At 40.2% G+C, this 16,901-nt stretch overlaps 2 protein-coding genes across 3 annotated transcripts; both read left to right on the forward strand.

Moving 5' to 3' along the window:
- The first annotated feature begins 1,117 nt into the window (after window positions 1-1,117).
- On the forward strand, window positions 1,118-7,695 carry krtcap2 (keratinocyte associated protein 2). 2 transcript variants are annotated; one of them, XR_014600456.1, is made up of 6 exons: window positions 1,118-1,227; window positions 3,313-3,467; window positions 4,519-4,582; window positions 4,695-4,761; window positions 5,788-7,104; window positions 7,142-7,695. XR_014600456.1 is itself a non-coding variant. In XM_084052649.1 (5 exons), the coding sequence occupies exons 1-5, from the start codon at window positions 1,224-1,226 to the stop codon at window positions 5,909-5,911; spliced, it is 414 nt and encodes a 137-aa protein (XP_083908775.1). In that variant the 5' UTR covers window positions 1,118-1,223; the 3' UTR covers window positions 5,912-7,695. The 2 variants fall into 2 exon arrangements, 1 of the variants encoding a protein (XP_083908775.1); XM_084052649.1 differs by having other exon boundaries at window positions 5,788-7,695.
- A 2,440-nt stretch (window positions 7,696-10,135) lies between these two features.
- Window positions 10,136-16,672, forward strand: s100a10b (S100 calcium binding protein A10b). The gene is made up of 3 exons (XM_084052449.1): window positions 10,136-10,289; window positions 11,932-12,097; window positions 16,416-16,672. The coding sequence occupies exons 2-3, from the start codon at window positions 11,957-11,959 to the stop codon at window positions 16,575-16,577; spliced, it is 303 nt and encodes a 100-aa protein (XP_083908575.1). The 5' UTR covers window positions 10,136-10,289; window positions 11,932-11,956; the 3' UTR covers window positions 16,578-16,672.
- The last annotated feature ends 229 nt before the right edge of the window (window positions 16,673-16,901 follow it).

A 16,901-nucleotide genomic window follows, 5' to 3' on the forward strand; every position in this document is an offset into this window, starting at 1 on the left:
CATTACTATACTACTATAGGAATGACGAAATACTGTGTGTGCATTAATTATACATTTTAATAACATGTGTTTCCACGTTCATGCAAGTTTTAATAACGGTTGACTATGATTGACGTCAGTAGTTTTGAAGTCTTTTTGTTTTTGTTTTTTTTGACAAAGGAATGCATTCTATGTCAACTAAACAGAACTTTCCTTTTTGTGTGAACTTTCCTTCAAAAGGCTAAATTCACATTTGAATTTAACGCATTTTTCAATTACAAATTTAAATGATTAATTCAATTCTGTAGCTGTGGAATAATCAGTAAAATAAATAATAAAAAAAATCTGGCGATTGTGTTAAAATCCCATAGCCCGGAGCGACCGGCCTGGCTGTGATTGGCTAGTTGGTTGCTCGGTGACAGATAGTTGTTTCTGGGGAGATCTTTAGAAGTAGCAACGTTAATAATAATAATTTGATCAAATTATAATTTGAAAAGTAAAAAGTAGCATGTGTGTAAATTCATAAAGCTATAAATAAATATATGTAGAATTTAACATCCCATGTGTGTCACCCAGTGGAGTACATTTACTCAAGTACTGTAAGTTAAATGTTGAGGTATTTCTTTTTTACTTTACTGGAGTATTTCCAATTTCAGTACTTTTAATTCTACTCAACTACATCTCAGAGGCAAATATTGTATTTTAATTACGATTATTTGAACACTTTAGTTACTTAGATTTGTATTATTACAAAACATTAACCAGCCCTATTTAAACTTTGGCTATTTGAAAATAGCAGCTCTACAAGCTCACAACGCCTCTGCTATTTTCAAAAGATACTTAATACATTTTACACATGATAACTTGCGAAACGGCACATTCTGCATAATGAGTACTTTTACTTTGGGTACTTTAAGTATATTTTGATGCCAATACTTTTGTACTTGTACCGGAATTCTAAGTAAATTTAGAATTCCGGACTTTTACTTAAAAGTTTAAGTTATACTCACATTTGTCAACTCTGTTACAAGTAACTCTGTTACAAATTGTAACATAATATTTCTACAGTGATACTTTTACTTAAGTAAAACAAATTGAGTACTTTTTCCAACACTGGTGTCACCTGTAATTGTGTCCGGGTCGCTCGGGTTGTTTAGTTGACAGTTCCTCCTCCTGCAGCCCCAGCGCATCGACACTGATTCTGAACCACAATTCAATCCTAAAACCTCGTTAATCGTCTAGTTATGGGTACGTATTATTATTAAGATGATGATTGTTTAAGTACTAAACCAGTTGGTTTAGTCTTTTGTAAGGAAACATGACGGTGTATGAAACGGGTAACACATTATAGTCACAGCAGCAGCAGCTGCAGCTGCAGCTAATCAGTAATCAACAACGCGAGCGTTCCATAATAACATGAACTAACAGTTATATTTGCTATTTATGAACCACTGCTGCATGTACCATGAAATATGACATTAATAGTGGTTCTACTTTGAATGTAAATGATCTTTATTTACACAGTTCCATCATTGTTAACTTAACAGGCCAGGCTAACAACCCGGAAACGTTGTGAGTGCGTGTAGCACTGACGTGGCGTTACGTTAGTATCATTAAGAGTGAGGAGAGACACATACATAGAAGTGAATCCATAGATCAGTGGTTTTCAACCTTTATTGCGCCAAGGACCCCCAAATTGACACACATTAGTCCAGGGACCCCCATTTTAATTGATATGCCCAGGGACCCGTTTTGATGTCTTGGGGGTCCCAAATCTTAGGCTGAGTTAGCCCTGAAACATGACTGTCATTCCATGACAGTCATGGTGCCAGTTGCCCCTGGGTTTTCGCGGATTTCTTTTTGTTTAGATTGCCAACTCTCACATGTACATAAACGTTCAGATTTCAAATATAAAGTGCTTACCACAGAGCCACGGATGTTACCTCGCGATGCGGACCACATTAAGCACCCTTATCTCCCGTATTGTTCAATAAAAAGCATTTTAATCCGATCGCCGGCCATTTTCTCCAAATTTTCTCCGATACTTTCAACCATGCGACACCTAATGGTTGGGAGGTGTATTGCACTCTGATACATTAAAAAAAAAAAAACCTGAAAAAAGGAAATGGCCGGCGACGGGCTTAAAATGCTTTTTATTGAACAATACGGGAGATACGGGTACTTAATGTGGTCCGCATCGCGAGGTAACATCCGTGGCTCTGTGGTAAGCACTTTATATTTGAAATCTGAACGTTTATGTACATGTGAGAGTTGGCAATCTAAACAAAAAGAAATCCGCGAAAACCCAGGGGCAACTGGCACCATGACGCTTGTGTATACAAGCGTCATGTGAACCATGGCTAAGGCTGAGTCTGCACTACTAGGGTCAGGGTGTATGCATGTAGGTGTTCATGTAACTCTGAGAGTTACAGACTTGTTCCATTTGTACACTCAGAACTACATACCCATAAGGGTCCATTTGGTTCAATTTGTACACTTTCATAGTTACAGACCCATAAGGGTCCATTTGGTTCCATTTGTACACTCAGAGTTACAGACAGACAAGGGTCAATTTGGTCCCTAACTATTCATTTGTCTGGGGACCCCCTGGAACCCCCTCACGTACCACTGGTGGTCCCCGGACCACTGGTTAAGAGCCACTCGATGATCAATAGATAAATGAAACCTTAGTCTGAGACTAGCGTGCACGCATCTTATGAAACGTGTTTGTGGTTGTTGTGCATTAGATGGTCTAACAATGTAAAGTTCTATTGGGTACCAGTGAGAGATGGAGATATGTTACTTCTTTTTTTACCCATTAAGACCTGAGACCGACTCTACAAATGTCTTCTAAAACTCATGTTGCTGTATGAGTCAAGGTCTCTCCAAAATGATATATATTTGGCCGCGGAACCCCATCTCAAAATATCTTGTTCCAGGGACCCCCCAGAAGCAAAGATTTGAGTTGCAAATGTTCACTTTAAAAAATATAAAATGTTCACGATTTTTTGATATTTTTTTTATGGGTTAATAAAAGAAAGGCTTTCTCCAGGGCCTTCTTTCATCATGCTACTGGTTTTGTTGGTACCAGTATAGTGAGATGTAAATGTTTTACATGTTTGCGATGTTTGTAATTGACTAGACTTATAGCTGCCTTTCACATCAACCATATTGACACTGAGGGGAACGATCATTTGCGATTCTCTATCGGTATGCTACTCGCTCAGGTGGGCCGCACGGAAGCTCAAGTCTCTAAAGTCAATGGTGTTTTTCAATCTGAACAGTCAAGCACCTCTCTTGACCTCTTCTAACGTGTGTACTGTGTATATGTAGCAGTGAACACAGGCACATCCCTGGTGCTGTCCAGTCTGCTGACCGTGCTGGTGTTTGCCGGGATGCAGATGTTCAGCAAACAGCTGGGATCCACAGAGTGGCTGACCATCCTGGGAGGATTCCTGGGCTCTGTGCTCTTCATCTGCTCACTCACTGTATCCTCATCATCATCATAACAATATTATGTGCCTTCTTATATACAGTACCAGGCAGGTTGTGTGCGTGCGTTTGTCCATACTGTGTCAGCTGCTGTTCAGGATTGTGGAATTAGTGCGCTACAGCGATCTCAGAATGGTATTTGGCGCATGTATTTGGCCGCGGACCCCCATCTCAAAATATGTTGTTCCAGAGACCCCCAGAAGCAAAGATTTGAGTTAAAAATGTTTGCTTTAAAAAAAAGAGGAGATCTACAAGCTCATAGCTATGAGCTTGTATATCTGCTATTTTTGAATAGCCCAAAGTGTAGAATAATGGTTAAAGTGGTTACACAGATGCGTCTTAATGTGTTAATAGAATATAATACGCATCGGACTCAGTGTGCAAGGTGGCTATGCGTCCAAAGGGAAGCATGCACATCCCAACAAAAAACTTTTCAGGTGCTGAACAACAATAAGTACATTGGAGGAAAGGAAGGGAAGGTCGCACACTGTAGCTCTCAGTAGTAAATGTATTGGAGTTCAAACAACGTTTCGACCACTGTGGTGGGTCTTCATCAGATCTGATTTTTAGTGGATAACAGATTAAAAAAAAAAAAAAAAATTCAGACTCAATGGGCAAGCTCCGTTATGCCCCTTTTAAACAGTACTGTATATCCAAAAAAGGAGACCTGGACACCCTTTCTAGAATACTATGAGAGCCTAAAGGCATCACTCGGTGAAAAACTCTAGATCAGCAGTTCTCAAACTTTTTTTCGTGTCAAGGACCTCCAAATTGATGTATTGATTGGCTGCATGCGGACCCACATCTGAAACGATTTTGTGCCAGGGACCCCCAGAAGAGAATATTTGTGTTTAAAAAAAAATTGAAAGATTATTCAAAATCTTCCAAACATTTTTCAAAAGATTCCAAGCTTGCAGCGCAGCACGAACTGTGAGAATGTATATCTGCTATTTTTGAATAGCCAACTTTGAGGACCTCTGCTCTAGATCCTGTCTGTCTGTCTGCCGATTATGAAACCGTTGTTCTCCTGAACTGCTGAACCCTCAGGCCTTCAACAACCTGGAAAACCTGGTGTTTGGAAAGGGATTCCAGGCCAAGATCTTCCCAGAGAGTGAGCATTGAACATTCCTAACACATCACACTGCAATGGGCTCGTATACATACATACTCATCACAATACTGTTCAATACTGTTAAATGTAAACCTTTGTGTCTGTCTTCCAGTCCTGGTATGTCTGGCTCTATCTCTGTTTGCCTCTGGACTGGTCCATCGTGTCTGTGTCACCACGTGGTGAGTACAAGTACTTTGCCAGCGATGGAACTACTGCACTAGTTACTAGTGCAGTAGTTCGGTCGCCACCAGGTATTCCTAAACGTAACCTCAGTAAAACTATGTCTAACCCTATCCTTATTCCTAAACTTAACCTCAGTAAAACTATGTCTAAACCTAACCTTATTCCTAAACGTAACCTCAGTAAAACTATGCCTAACCCAAAAAGTTATTCCTAACCTTAACCTCAGTAAAACGAATACAAAAAACGCTGGGGCCGAGCGTTCTGCAAAAGAAAAAAAAGAAGTGTCCGACTACGTTGTTGTACCGACCGTTCCCGGATACCAGCAGTTGTAGCAGTAAAACCTGTAGTAACAGTACATGTAATAGTAGCACTAGCTACTGCCACCGGTAATTAGCTGTCAGCTTTTGTTCATTTGAATATACAGTACTGTAGAGCAGGGGTTTTCAACAGGTGGTGGTCCCTGAAGGTATTGCACGTGGTCCCTGACCATGTTGCAATATGTTTCTTTCTTCTTGTTCCATGGAACAGTGCATATTATCGACCTGGTGACCTATGATGACATGTCAATGTTGTCCGTTTCTGGGAAGTCGGAGGTCAAGAAATTCCACAGAAAAGGGAGTTAGAATCTCATGAAGGGGAAGTGTACCGGATTGCCTGATGGAGTCACCATTATTAGCAAATGTGGCCATATAATTGCATGTGTCTGTGTAGTCCATGGACCACTGGTTGAGAAACAGTGGGATGTATCGTGGAATGCATGCATACAGTAGCAAGTGTTAGCAAAGCACTACTCTTAGCTCTAATCTCACCCAACACAACAGTGGTCCCCAGGTTGATTCTTAATCAGGGTGGTGGTCCCTGGTTCACAATCAGTTGAAAACCCCTGCTGTAGAGTATAGATCATTATACTCCCCAATATGAATTAGGTTCTGTGAGTGAAATATACTATAATAATAATACATTTGATGCCCCATTACTGACAATTCCATCTCTCTCTCTATCTCTCTCTCCCTCTCTTCCAGTCTCATCTTCTCTCTGTTCTCTCTGTATTACATCAACAAAGTGTCATCAGCTCTCTACCAATCATCCGTCCAGTCATCCGTACCAGTGGCCAAAGCAGCCGGGAAGAGCAAGAAGAAGAACTGAAACTGAAACCCATCCAATCCCACCAGTTACTTAAACCCCTCCTTATGGTTCTGGTCCTGGACCCCCACAGTAAAGCTGGTCTTAAACCCCCTTAACGTCCAGTCTTGGACAGATGCCCACAAGTGTCGCTGGTCTCAAACCCCTCCTTACAGATTCCAGACCCACATGCAGTACAAAGCATCTGGTGTACAGATGTGTCGTAATGTATGAAATTGCTGGATTATTATTGAGTGTACGGCAAAAAAAAAACTCAGTTCAGCTCTTGGTTGACGTTGCTTTAAATGTAATACAGTACACACAATTACAAAACTAAAACAGAAAAAAGGAAATAAATATGTCTTCCTCTTTAAGCTATAATTTGCTCAATTGGACAGATTCAAAAACAAAAATGTATCAAAGAGAGAAGCAGCAGTTTTGCTTAAGATAAGGATACGTTACGCACTTGGAAGATGAGGCTGTGCGTGCATGTGTACAATATTTGTGCCTGTTTTTCATACATTTTTAAAACTTGTGTTAATGGGACATGCAAGTGCGTATGTCCCATTAACTAAAGTTTTTGTTGCCCTTGCATAATGCTAGGGCATCTGGCAAACATGAGGTCTATTTTTGACAGATCTGCTTGCGTTCAAGGCACTTGTACGGGATGCGGCACACACACGCGGCCTCCATACCGGAGCCTTTCCCCATCGTAAAGCATCTGGTGTACAGTCCCCTTAAGACCTTCAGTTCAGATCTTTCCTGTCCCTCAGACTTGGTTTGCAGCAAAGGCGTCATACAAACAATTAAAAAAGGTAAGACATAAAAGCACAATAAAAATACAATCTAAGACAGCAGGAAAGTTTAAATAGCTATTAATTAATACAGAGTTAGATGTTGACAGGTTCAGGTCCACCATTTGCAGCGATCTACTAGCGATGCCAGGCTCACTGTTTATCTGTAGGGGGGTTCTGTCACCATCCAGACCTGAAAGGGGCTTGAAACCCTAGTGTGATTTATAGTTTGTTTTCCTGTACAGGTTAAAAACAAGGCAGACTAGTAAAGTAACACAGTTGCAAGCTAATAAAATGCATAATGGGTGTGTTAGATGTGCGCCCAGAGCCATAGGTGTGCCTATGTGCAGGCATAGACACAGTAGTTAACAGTATTGTCTATTCACATTCACACACCCATTATGAGTTCTATTAGCTGCAGCTGTGTTGCTTACATTGTGGCATCCTACTATAAGGTCAGCCTTATGCTTTTACCCTGCTGTAGTTTTTAACCAGAAGTGAAAAACAAACAATCAGCCTATAGGGTTTGATGCCCCCATGGAGTGGACTCTGGTGTTCAGTTCCCGACCAAACGTCAGCTGACTTCAAAATGTACTTCCATCTGAGCTGGTGTTTGGTTGGAATGAAAACCTGGATCTGCTCAGGACTGGACTGGGCTAGACCAGGCTCTTAAATTCAATTCTAATCTGTTGCATGACTGGGTCGCTTGCCGATAACACCTGATCTACAAGCTAACAACCCAAGTATTCTCGGCAAGTGACACTGTCATGCAACAGCGTTAGATGTCAACTCTTGTTTCACTCACTTCTGTCTTCTCAGAAGGACAAACAATGACCCTAACAAGTTACTGGCTGCTGCTCTACATTCCCTCTGTTCAGCACTGGTTTCCAACCGCTCAGAGATTCTCACGTACGTGCCGTGGCGTCCGTTTGTTTTGGCTTTTGTACTTGGATCGGCACGTGAACACTTCTTTTTTTGTTAACACGGATTTGTAATTAAAACCATTTGAAAGGATTGCACTGTGTTCTGCTTCTCTGTGTAACTGCTTGATGATGCGACTGTAGCGGTCCGATATGAGATTGATTTAGAACTGTGAAATGTTGCAGTGCCATATCGCGATGTGTTGTGAGCAGAGCTTGTTGAACGGTTGTAGATAGATGTATAAATCATGTGTCAGTGTCCAGACTGAGATGCATGTTTTGAAACCAGATTTCACTCCTATTTCATACACCTAGTCTTTTTTGCTGTTCAGAATTCTAGTCTGGACAGACCAACAGTCTGATGTGGTCTGCCTGTGTGAACAAAGCATAAGAGATGACTCAGAGAGTTGAGAACCAATGTATGTAGGGCAGGCTGAAGAAAAAAGCTTGTGAGCAGAATGCCAAATGTTTGACTCACAGGAAGCAGCTGGTAAAGTTCTCCCTCTCTAAAGAAAACAGTATAGATGCCCTTGAGCAAGGCATGGAACCATTAATTGCGGCAATTGAACCAAACAGAAGACTGTTATGAAACCAGGCTGTTCTTGGTACTGTTTGTCATGAGCGAGTCCTGTCCACACAGCAGCCTTAGAGAGTGTGTGTGTGTATATGTGTTGTCCGTCAGTGCTGCTGAATCCCACATCCATGCTTATATCCATTCATTCGACCCTCTAACAGCTTTGCTGGGGGAGGGGCAGAATAAAACATCTCTCCACCGGACATTAAAATGAATGACCATCAAGAGCAGAGGCATGGATCCTCCCTAAACTCCACCCAGTAAATCAAACACCACACAGTAGTATGTATAACAACACAACCATATACCAGTAGGCCTACAGTGGTTCTCAAAGTGGGGTCTGGGGACCCCCAGGGGTCCTTGAGGGGGTTCCAGGGGGTCCCTGTGTAAATGACCGGTAACGTTGATAGTTGTGGGAGTCCGTGGCCTAATGCATAGTAAACTGCGGGTCCTTGAAATGAAAAAAAGGTTTGAGACTGTCTGCAGGTAATGGAACAATGTGGTAGTTCAGACAGGCATGGAAGTCACTCTGATATCATGCTCATACACACTCATGACATTCAATGTTTTGCTTAACATATCTCACTGCTAGCACACATGACCGCTTGCAGCGATCAAAATCCTTCCACCTTCACAGCCTCCTCCTGTAGTGGCATTTAGGTCTTCACTATATGTCAGCCAGTACAACAGTAGTAGACTGTGGTTGTACTGGTCAGCTCCCAGTACAACAGTAGAAGACTGTGGTTGTACTGGTTAGCTCCCAGTACAACAGTAGAAGACTGTGGTTGTACTGGTCAGCTCCCAGTACAACAGTAGTAGACTGTGGTTGTACTCGTCAGCTCCCAGTACAACAGTAGAAGACTGTGGTTGTACTGGTCAGCTCCCAGTACAATAGTAGAAGACTGTGGTTGGTCAGCTCCAATTCCAAAGAAAAAAAGTCAATTCCAGCACATTAATCACCATTGCATTTATGTATTTAAAAAAGGCTGATGTTTCGGTGACAAGGACCTTTGTTAAGACATCTGATATTCCATGAAGCAACTCTGACCGGGCCATAGGCCACATTAAAAACTGTAACCGCATCATAACTTCTTGTGTTGACTTGTAATACTGTCTGCACAGGACACTATCATTAGATTGTCTCATTATACAGTAGATACAGAAGAAGAAAAAAAAGTATCCAAATTGATACATTTGTACACTCTCAGAGTTACATTTAACACTCAACATTTTACAGTGTGTACAGTACCAGTATACACCCTACCACAAGATATGAACACTTTTTTTTCTCTCGGTTTTAAAAATCATTCCAGAGGTTTGTTGAAGGCTGCTGTACATTCCAACTGTGGTAGAAAAAGTACTCACATGTTTTACTTAAGTAAAAGTATAAATACTGCAGTGCAGTAATGCAGAAAAGTCAGGAATGATATAATGCAGAATGTCCCATTTCACAAGTTTTCAAATGTATAAAGTGTCTAAAAATCGCTTGAAAATAGCAGATCTACAAGCTCACAATGCATAGCATCGCGACGCGCTCTGAGCGTGTAGATCTGCTATTTTCAAATGGCCGAAATGTATATAGGGTTGAAGTGGTTATTTTATGTTTTGTAATAATAATCCAAATCTACACAGTAACTAGTAACTAAAATGTTCAAATAATTGTAGTGGAGTAAAAGTATAAAATTTGCCTCTGAGATGTAGTGGAGTAGAAGTAAAAGTACTGAAATTGGAAATACTCCAAGTAAAAAAATACCTCAAAATTGTACTGTAGTACAAGTACTGTAATAAAGTACAGTACTTGAGTAAATGTACTTAGTTACATTACACCACTGGTGTACGGTACCAGTATACACCCTACCACAGGATCGGAGCACTTTTTTTCCCTTAGTTTTGAAGTTCTTTCTAGAGGTTTGTTGGAGGCTGCGGTGCATTCCAGAGGCAGTTACATCATCTGGCAAGAATATTCCACTAACTTTGTCCGTACCCCCTCCACCCACACCCCTCTACATGGGCGTTGCCTGGCTGGGTTCTCTATAAAGACTTGTATAAAACTTCATTCCATCTCCTCGCTGTGCGGATCTAGAAGAACACACACCACATTCATCCCTCAGTCGGTAAGTTCACTGTACCTTCCTCCCAAAATGTTCCTTTTTAGCCTAAAGCACTGTTTATTTCTCAGGTATAACGCTACAGTATGTAACTTTACGCACTTTACGCATAACGGTACCAGTAATAGGCTGAGGTAATGTAACGTTACATCCAGGTATATTACTGCTACAGTGCTGCTACTGTTAATATAACTGTTAGAATCTAACTAGCAGTAATTCTCAATCTATTATAAGTTATAACTCTATGGTAATTATATGTAGAAGATGCCTGTTCAATGACTTGACGCTGATTCACTGGTGCGGCTTCAGATTGTCTTCTTTAGTCTCCTTGAATATTCTCTCCTCTCTGCACTGTAGTGTTTGGAAATGAAAACATGAAGTTTATTTAGTCCTGTTGTTGCATTCTACGGAGGGTTGAGACATTTTTCAAATGTGACGACATCCTCTAGCAAGTCAGGACTGGAGTTCCTCGCATCACCTCCTCTCTGCGTCTCTCTGCCTTTTGTCTGTACAGCGTGTGCTCTACTTACATTCAATCAGTGGTGTAAAGTAATTAAGTACATTTACTCAAGAACTGTACTTGAGTACAATTTGAGGTATTTTTTACTTTACTGGAGTGTTTCCAATTTTCAGTACTTTTATTTCTACTCCACTACATCTCAGAGACAAATATTGTACTTTTACTCCACTACAATTGTTTGAACACTTTAGTTGCTAGTTACTTTGTAGATATTATTATTACAAAACATACATTAACCACTTCAGCCCTATAGACATTTCCTCCATTTGAAAAGAGCAGATCTACAAGCAGGAGCTTGTAGATCTGCTCTTTTCAAAAGATTTGTATACATTTTATACATTTGAAAACTGGGACATTCTGCATAATGAGTTCTTTCTACTTTTGGTACTTAAATGATTTTTTTGATACCAATACTGTGCATATTTCACAAATCTTTATATCATTCTTATCCATATATCATTATTCTAATCTTCAATTCTTGTAGGTAGCCTATTCTATTTGACCTTTTAGCTTACTGTTGCTGCTGTAACAAACTGTGGAATTCCCCTCGGGATTAATAAAGTACTTCATCTACCCAGTAATCATGACTCAATAACTTTTATAGCCTATTGCAGCATTACTTTGGTTGATTTATGTCTTTATTGACAAAAAAGCATAATACATGAACATTATATTTGTACATATCTGCCAAAGGGATCAAACACAAAAGCTCAAGTTCCATTGTGGTCATTTGAGTGTAGATGTGTGTGTGAACTGAGTGCCCCTTGAAATGGAAAATACTTTGGACAGAGAGCCAAGAGATAAGTATTCCACTTTATGTGCCAAAACATGAATAACAGCCAAAGTATGTGCAATGAACCAACACCCATCCTGTTAGCTACAATGAGCTAGCTAAGTAAGTGTAGCCTATTGTGTCAAAGACTGCACTGTGATTGTCCATCATTTTGAAGGAAACATGTCCCTACTGTCTCAAACATTATGAGCTCCTATTTTCCTCTACATCAAATCTCACAACTCGTTGCATTGTGAGCTTGTAGATCACCTATTTCGCTGAATGTTCAACCTCAGTATAGGGACGCTAGGGTTCATGCGGTTTATTAAACCAGTACCTTCTCATTTCCTACCCAGCATCCTCTCTGTGCCGCCAGCCACCATGCCCTCTGACCTGGAAAACTGTATGGAGACGATGATGATGGTCTTCCATCGCTATGCCGATGAAGATGGAGACACGAAGAGCCTCAGCAAGAAAGAGCTGAAGAAACTCATGGAGACAGAACTGGCCTCTTTCCTCAAGGTAGCTCTCTCTCTCTCTCTCTCTCTCTCTCTCTCTCTCTCGCCCCTCTCAGGTCAGAGTGAAGAGAATTGATAGGTTTCGTTTAACACACTTTCTTTGTATGATACAAAGGTTTTAATTTTCAACAATGCATGTTTTATGGGGTTAATTAACGTATTGTCTTCACACACACACACACACACACACACACACACACACACACACACACACACACACACACACACACACACGTGTGACCACAATTGTCTGTGGAATCCAGTGATGCAATCAATTGACAATGACAGTGACACAACTCATGATCCCAATGATCTTATCAATGTTTCATTGTTTATGCCGGGCAAGGCTATCAATCACACTGGAAACACACAATGAAAACGTACGCACGCACGCACACACGCTCGCACACGCTCACACACACACACACACACACACACACACACACACACACACACACACACACACACACACACACACACTCACATGCTCTAACATAGCCTGGAAACCAGACCAATCTGCCAGAGCTAAATAATTAAACTAATAACTAAAACTATAATAGCTTCAGTTTTCATTTAGTTCAGGGTCAGTCCTATTAGGCCGCATACACACAGTTAAAACAAGCGCCTTATGGCTGACTTATGCCTTACGTGAGGCATAAGGCCGTTTCAATTCATTCCCTATGGCAGTCACGTGGTTTGCTGTTTTCTGCGTGCCTCACGGCTCTCTGGCTTTACCCCCCTCCCACAAGGCAAGTCAGTTTTATCAAACCGCGTGACTTCTATAGGGAATGAATTGAAACGGCCTTATGCCTCACGTAAGGCATAAGGCAGCCATAAAGCACTTGTTTTAACTGTGTGTATGCGGCCTTAGGGTAAGACAGGGCCACTCAGTCCGCTTCTCCGGAACTACTCTGCCATGACCGGGGGAAGCTCTGTCACATGGAGGGACTAGGCTCTGTGGATGACCTCCTTCGTCTCACCAGGTCCAGGACCTGAGCGTTGAAGTTGGAGCATAAATAGTTATAGTCTTTCTTTGTTTAATTTACTTTATGTTTGGTTTTCGTCTTAGTTTTAGTTTTCCAGGTGTTATGAGGAAAGCCTTGATTTATAGAAGCTGAAAAAAGTACGATGAGAGAATGAATGACATCCCATATGATGGTGGAAAAACTAAAACAAAGATGACGTTACCTGCAATGCTATTACGTTTTTAGTTTTATTCATTTAGTTCTTGCTTAGTTTGTTCATGATTAAAAAAAAATAGGCTACAGTTTAGTTTCAGTCAACAACATAAAAATGTCCAAATTAGTTTTAGTCTTATTTTTTAGTTAACTATAAAATAATTCTGCCAGTGGTGAGGGTGGGGAACATCTAGTTCCCTGTTGGAGTGCAAATCAAAAACAGACCCACCACCTGCTCCATGCATGTGAACACTGCGATTGCCAAACAGGCCCAGCAGAGAGCACAGTTTCCCAGGAAACTAACACAACATTAGGTGAAGGGCAGTTGTTTAAACTAACCAAGTACATTTACTCAAGTACTGTACTTAAGTACAATTTTGAGGTACTTTTACTTTACTGGAGTATTTCCAATTCTCTATACTTTTACTTCTACTCTTCAGAGGCAAATATTGTACTTTTACTCCACTACTACAATTATTTGAAAACTTTAGTGACTAGTCTTTGCAGATATAAATGATTACATTATAAAACATATATTAACCACCTAAGTCCTATTTTATACGTGATGCGTTGTGAGCTTGTAGATCTGCTATTTTCAAACATTTTAGTACTTTTACTTTTGGTACTTTAAGTGCATTTTGATACCAATACTTGTGTACTTTTACTCGAGTAAATTTAGAATTTCTCACTTTTACTCGTAACGAGTACTTCTACATTGCAGTATTGACACTTTTACTTAAGTAAAACATTTGAGTACTTTTCCCACCACTGGTGAAGGGTACAGCGGAGGATGTCCTGACATGACTCATCACCACTTGGCACTCCAGCTGCAATATTGCTGACCCTGAAAACATTGCAGAGGGTCGTAATGTCAGGGGAGCGGAAGAGATCACTGGAATCTCCCTTCCTTCTATTCAGTGGTGGAAGAAGTACTTAAACCCTACAGCATCCGAATAAAGGAACAAAGATATTTAATGTCTAGCGAAAACAGAAATGTCATTATTATAGAGCCCTGAGGGATAATGATGGGTTTTAAGTGGTTAAGGAAAGATATAAAAAACACAAATACAAAAATACTTTGTTGCAAGTTAAAGGCCTGTATTCAAAAGCTCACTTGGGTAAAGCACAAAAGTAATGGCATCGAAATATACTTACAGTGCCACAGTAAAAGTGCCAAAAAATCTTCAAAATGTGTCAAACGTTTTCCCTGGCACAAAACATATTCTGACGGGGGCCCGTGGCCATATGCATAAACACTGGTCTACAGTATGTGACCAGCGGCCCGAGAACCATTGCTCTAGACCAGACCAATGTCTGAACTTTGGCTGACTACTGGGTGAACCGGCTATGGAATGCATTATGCACATAGAGTCTTGTGTTATGACTGTAGTATCCCTTGAGGTGCTGAATTCACGTGTGCATCTTGACATTACATTACATTACATTACAGTCATTTAGCAGACGCTTTTATCCAAAGCGACTTACAATAAGTGCAATCAACATAGGTAGGGAACGAAAACTACTAATCACCAGAGGTTAGGGTTGTCCGATATTGGCTTTTTTACCGATAACCGATATACCGATATTGTCCAACTCTTAATTACCGATACCGATATCAACCGATACCGATATATGCGGGGATTATTGTGATTAGGGTAAGCTCAAATTTCATATCACACACACCATATACAGTAAGAACTCCTGTAACTTATTTATAAAGCTTTTATAAATAAGTTTTTATAAATAAAGTTTTTTTTCAAAAAACGATACCGATATTTTCCCGATATCAATTTTTATGCTAATATCGGCCGATAATATCGGGAGGCCGATAATATCGGACATCCCTAGTTATAAGTGCATTTTCTGCAAAAACAAGCAACCAAGAGCATACCTAGCGCTAAGGTAAAAGTGGAATATATCAGCTACCTATTTCCTGATGAGACAGATGAGACAAAATAGCTAAATCAAATGAGCAGGAGCTAAAACAAATAATTGTATTGACTAAACAAGATCCAATAAACAATCCAACAATAAAACAAGCATTCGTACAACTTGAGATATATTTAACTATCGATGGGCTGCCCTGATGACTGACCTTACACACTCTCTGATAACTGATGTATCTTGTATCGTCTATTGCGGCGGGTTCCCAACCTTTTCTGGATCAGGAAAGTTTTTTTTTCCAAAATCGTCATAATCGTTTCCATGTTTTCAAACGTATTCCCAAAAATGCAAAAGTCTAAAATGAGTATTAAATATTTTACATGTCAGTCATTTCTTTGTATGTTAAGTTATTTGTCATACCTGCGCTGTGCGATTTTTGATCACAAAGCCTAAAAGGCACATTTGAATTAATATGTTCCAGTGTTACAATTAAATCGTTAATCACAATTTGTATGACAATTAGTCTTACATTTTGTAATCGTGACAGCCCTAGTGACCAATCAATTGTGTTCCGGCTTGAATCAATCAAACTAACATGAACTAACTTTTTCTTTGTATTTCTTTATTTTTATATTAATGTATATGCTGTATACAATCAATACAATCTCACTTTGCAATAGGCTCTATTCACAGCAGCCATATTATGAAGACATTCACAGGTGTTACCAATGATACTAATGAAGGCTCTGTTCCATTCTGGTCAAACAGAGTCAGGGTGCTGATATTGTGCATGTTGGCTCACTGGAAACACTCTGTTACACTAGTGGGTCTACAGTTGGGGTCCAGGGACCCTCATGGGCTTCCAAATGGCCCCTTACAGGTGTGTAACTCTGAGAGTGTACAAATGGAACCAAATGGACCCGTAAGGGTCCATTTGGTTCCATTTGATTATTTTAGAGTTATGGGGGTCGTGGAAACCACTGTGCTAGACTAAATGGAACAGAGCCTTCATTAGTATCATTGGTAACACCTGTGAAGGAAGTGATAATATGGCTGCTGTGCATAGAGCCTATTTCCTCAAGGCCCACCGGTGGGGCACAGCCCACAGTTTGTAGTAGACTAGTAATTATTAACGTATGATGATGATGATGATGATGATAATATATCATTATTATTATTATGATTAATATTATTAGTATTATTAGTATTATTATTATTACTATCAGTAGTAATGACTGTGGTGTGCTTTGTGTTGTTCAGACCCAGAAGGACCCCAAGACGGTGGACAAGATCATGAAAGACCTGGACCAGAACAAGGACGGCAAGGTGGACTTTGAGGAGTTTGTGGCCCTGGTGGTGGGCCTGTCCATCGCCTGTGAGACGCTCTACCAGAAGTCCAAGGCCAAGCCCGCCAAGAAGTGAACGTAATCGTAGGAGGTTGTGAACATATAGTTTTTATAATGAGCAGATATCTGTCAATGACCTTGATTTTAAAGTAAAGTTGACTTTTTTTTCAACGTGTCGTGTCGTGATGTTCTGTTCTGTAAATCAGGCTGTTTTGGTCAATGGTATGAAACAGTGGAGTAAAGTAACTAAATACATTTACTCAAGTACTGTACTTAAGTAAAATGTTGAGGTATTTTTTACTTTACTTATACTTCTACTCCACTGCATCTCAGAGGCAAATATTGTAATTTTACTCCGCTACAATTATTTGAAAACTTAAGTTACTAGTTACTTTGCTGA

This window comes from Gymnoscopelus microlampas (genome assembly GCF_963454915.1).
Source record: "Gymnoscopelus microlampas genome assembly, chromosome: 3".
Classification (NCBI taxonomy): domain Eukaryota; kingdom Metazoa; phylum Chordata; class Actinopteri; order Myctophiformes; family Myctophidae; genus Gymnoscopelus; species Gymnoscopelus microlampas.

Excerpts from the sequence above, each read along its gene's own strand:
- krtcap2 (XM_084052649.1), top strand. Across the intron at positions 3,468-4,518 it reads TCTTCATCTGCTCACTCACT|GCCTTCAACAACCTGGAAAA; the intron begins GTATCCTCATCA and ends CTGAACCCTCAG. Across the intron at positions 4,762-5,787 it reads CGTGTCTGTGTCACCACGTG|TCTCATCTTCTCTCTGTTCT; the intron begins GTGAGTACAAGT and ends CCTCTCTTCCAG.
- s100a10b (XM_084052449.1), top strand. The coding sequence starts at position 11,957 with ATGCCCTCTGACCTGGAAAACTGTATGGAGACGATGATGATGGTCTTC. Across the intron at positions 12,098-16,415 it reads AACTGGCCTCTTTCCTCAAG|ACCCAGAAGGACCCCAAGAC; the intron begins GTAGCTCTCTCT and ends TGTGTTGTTCAG.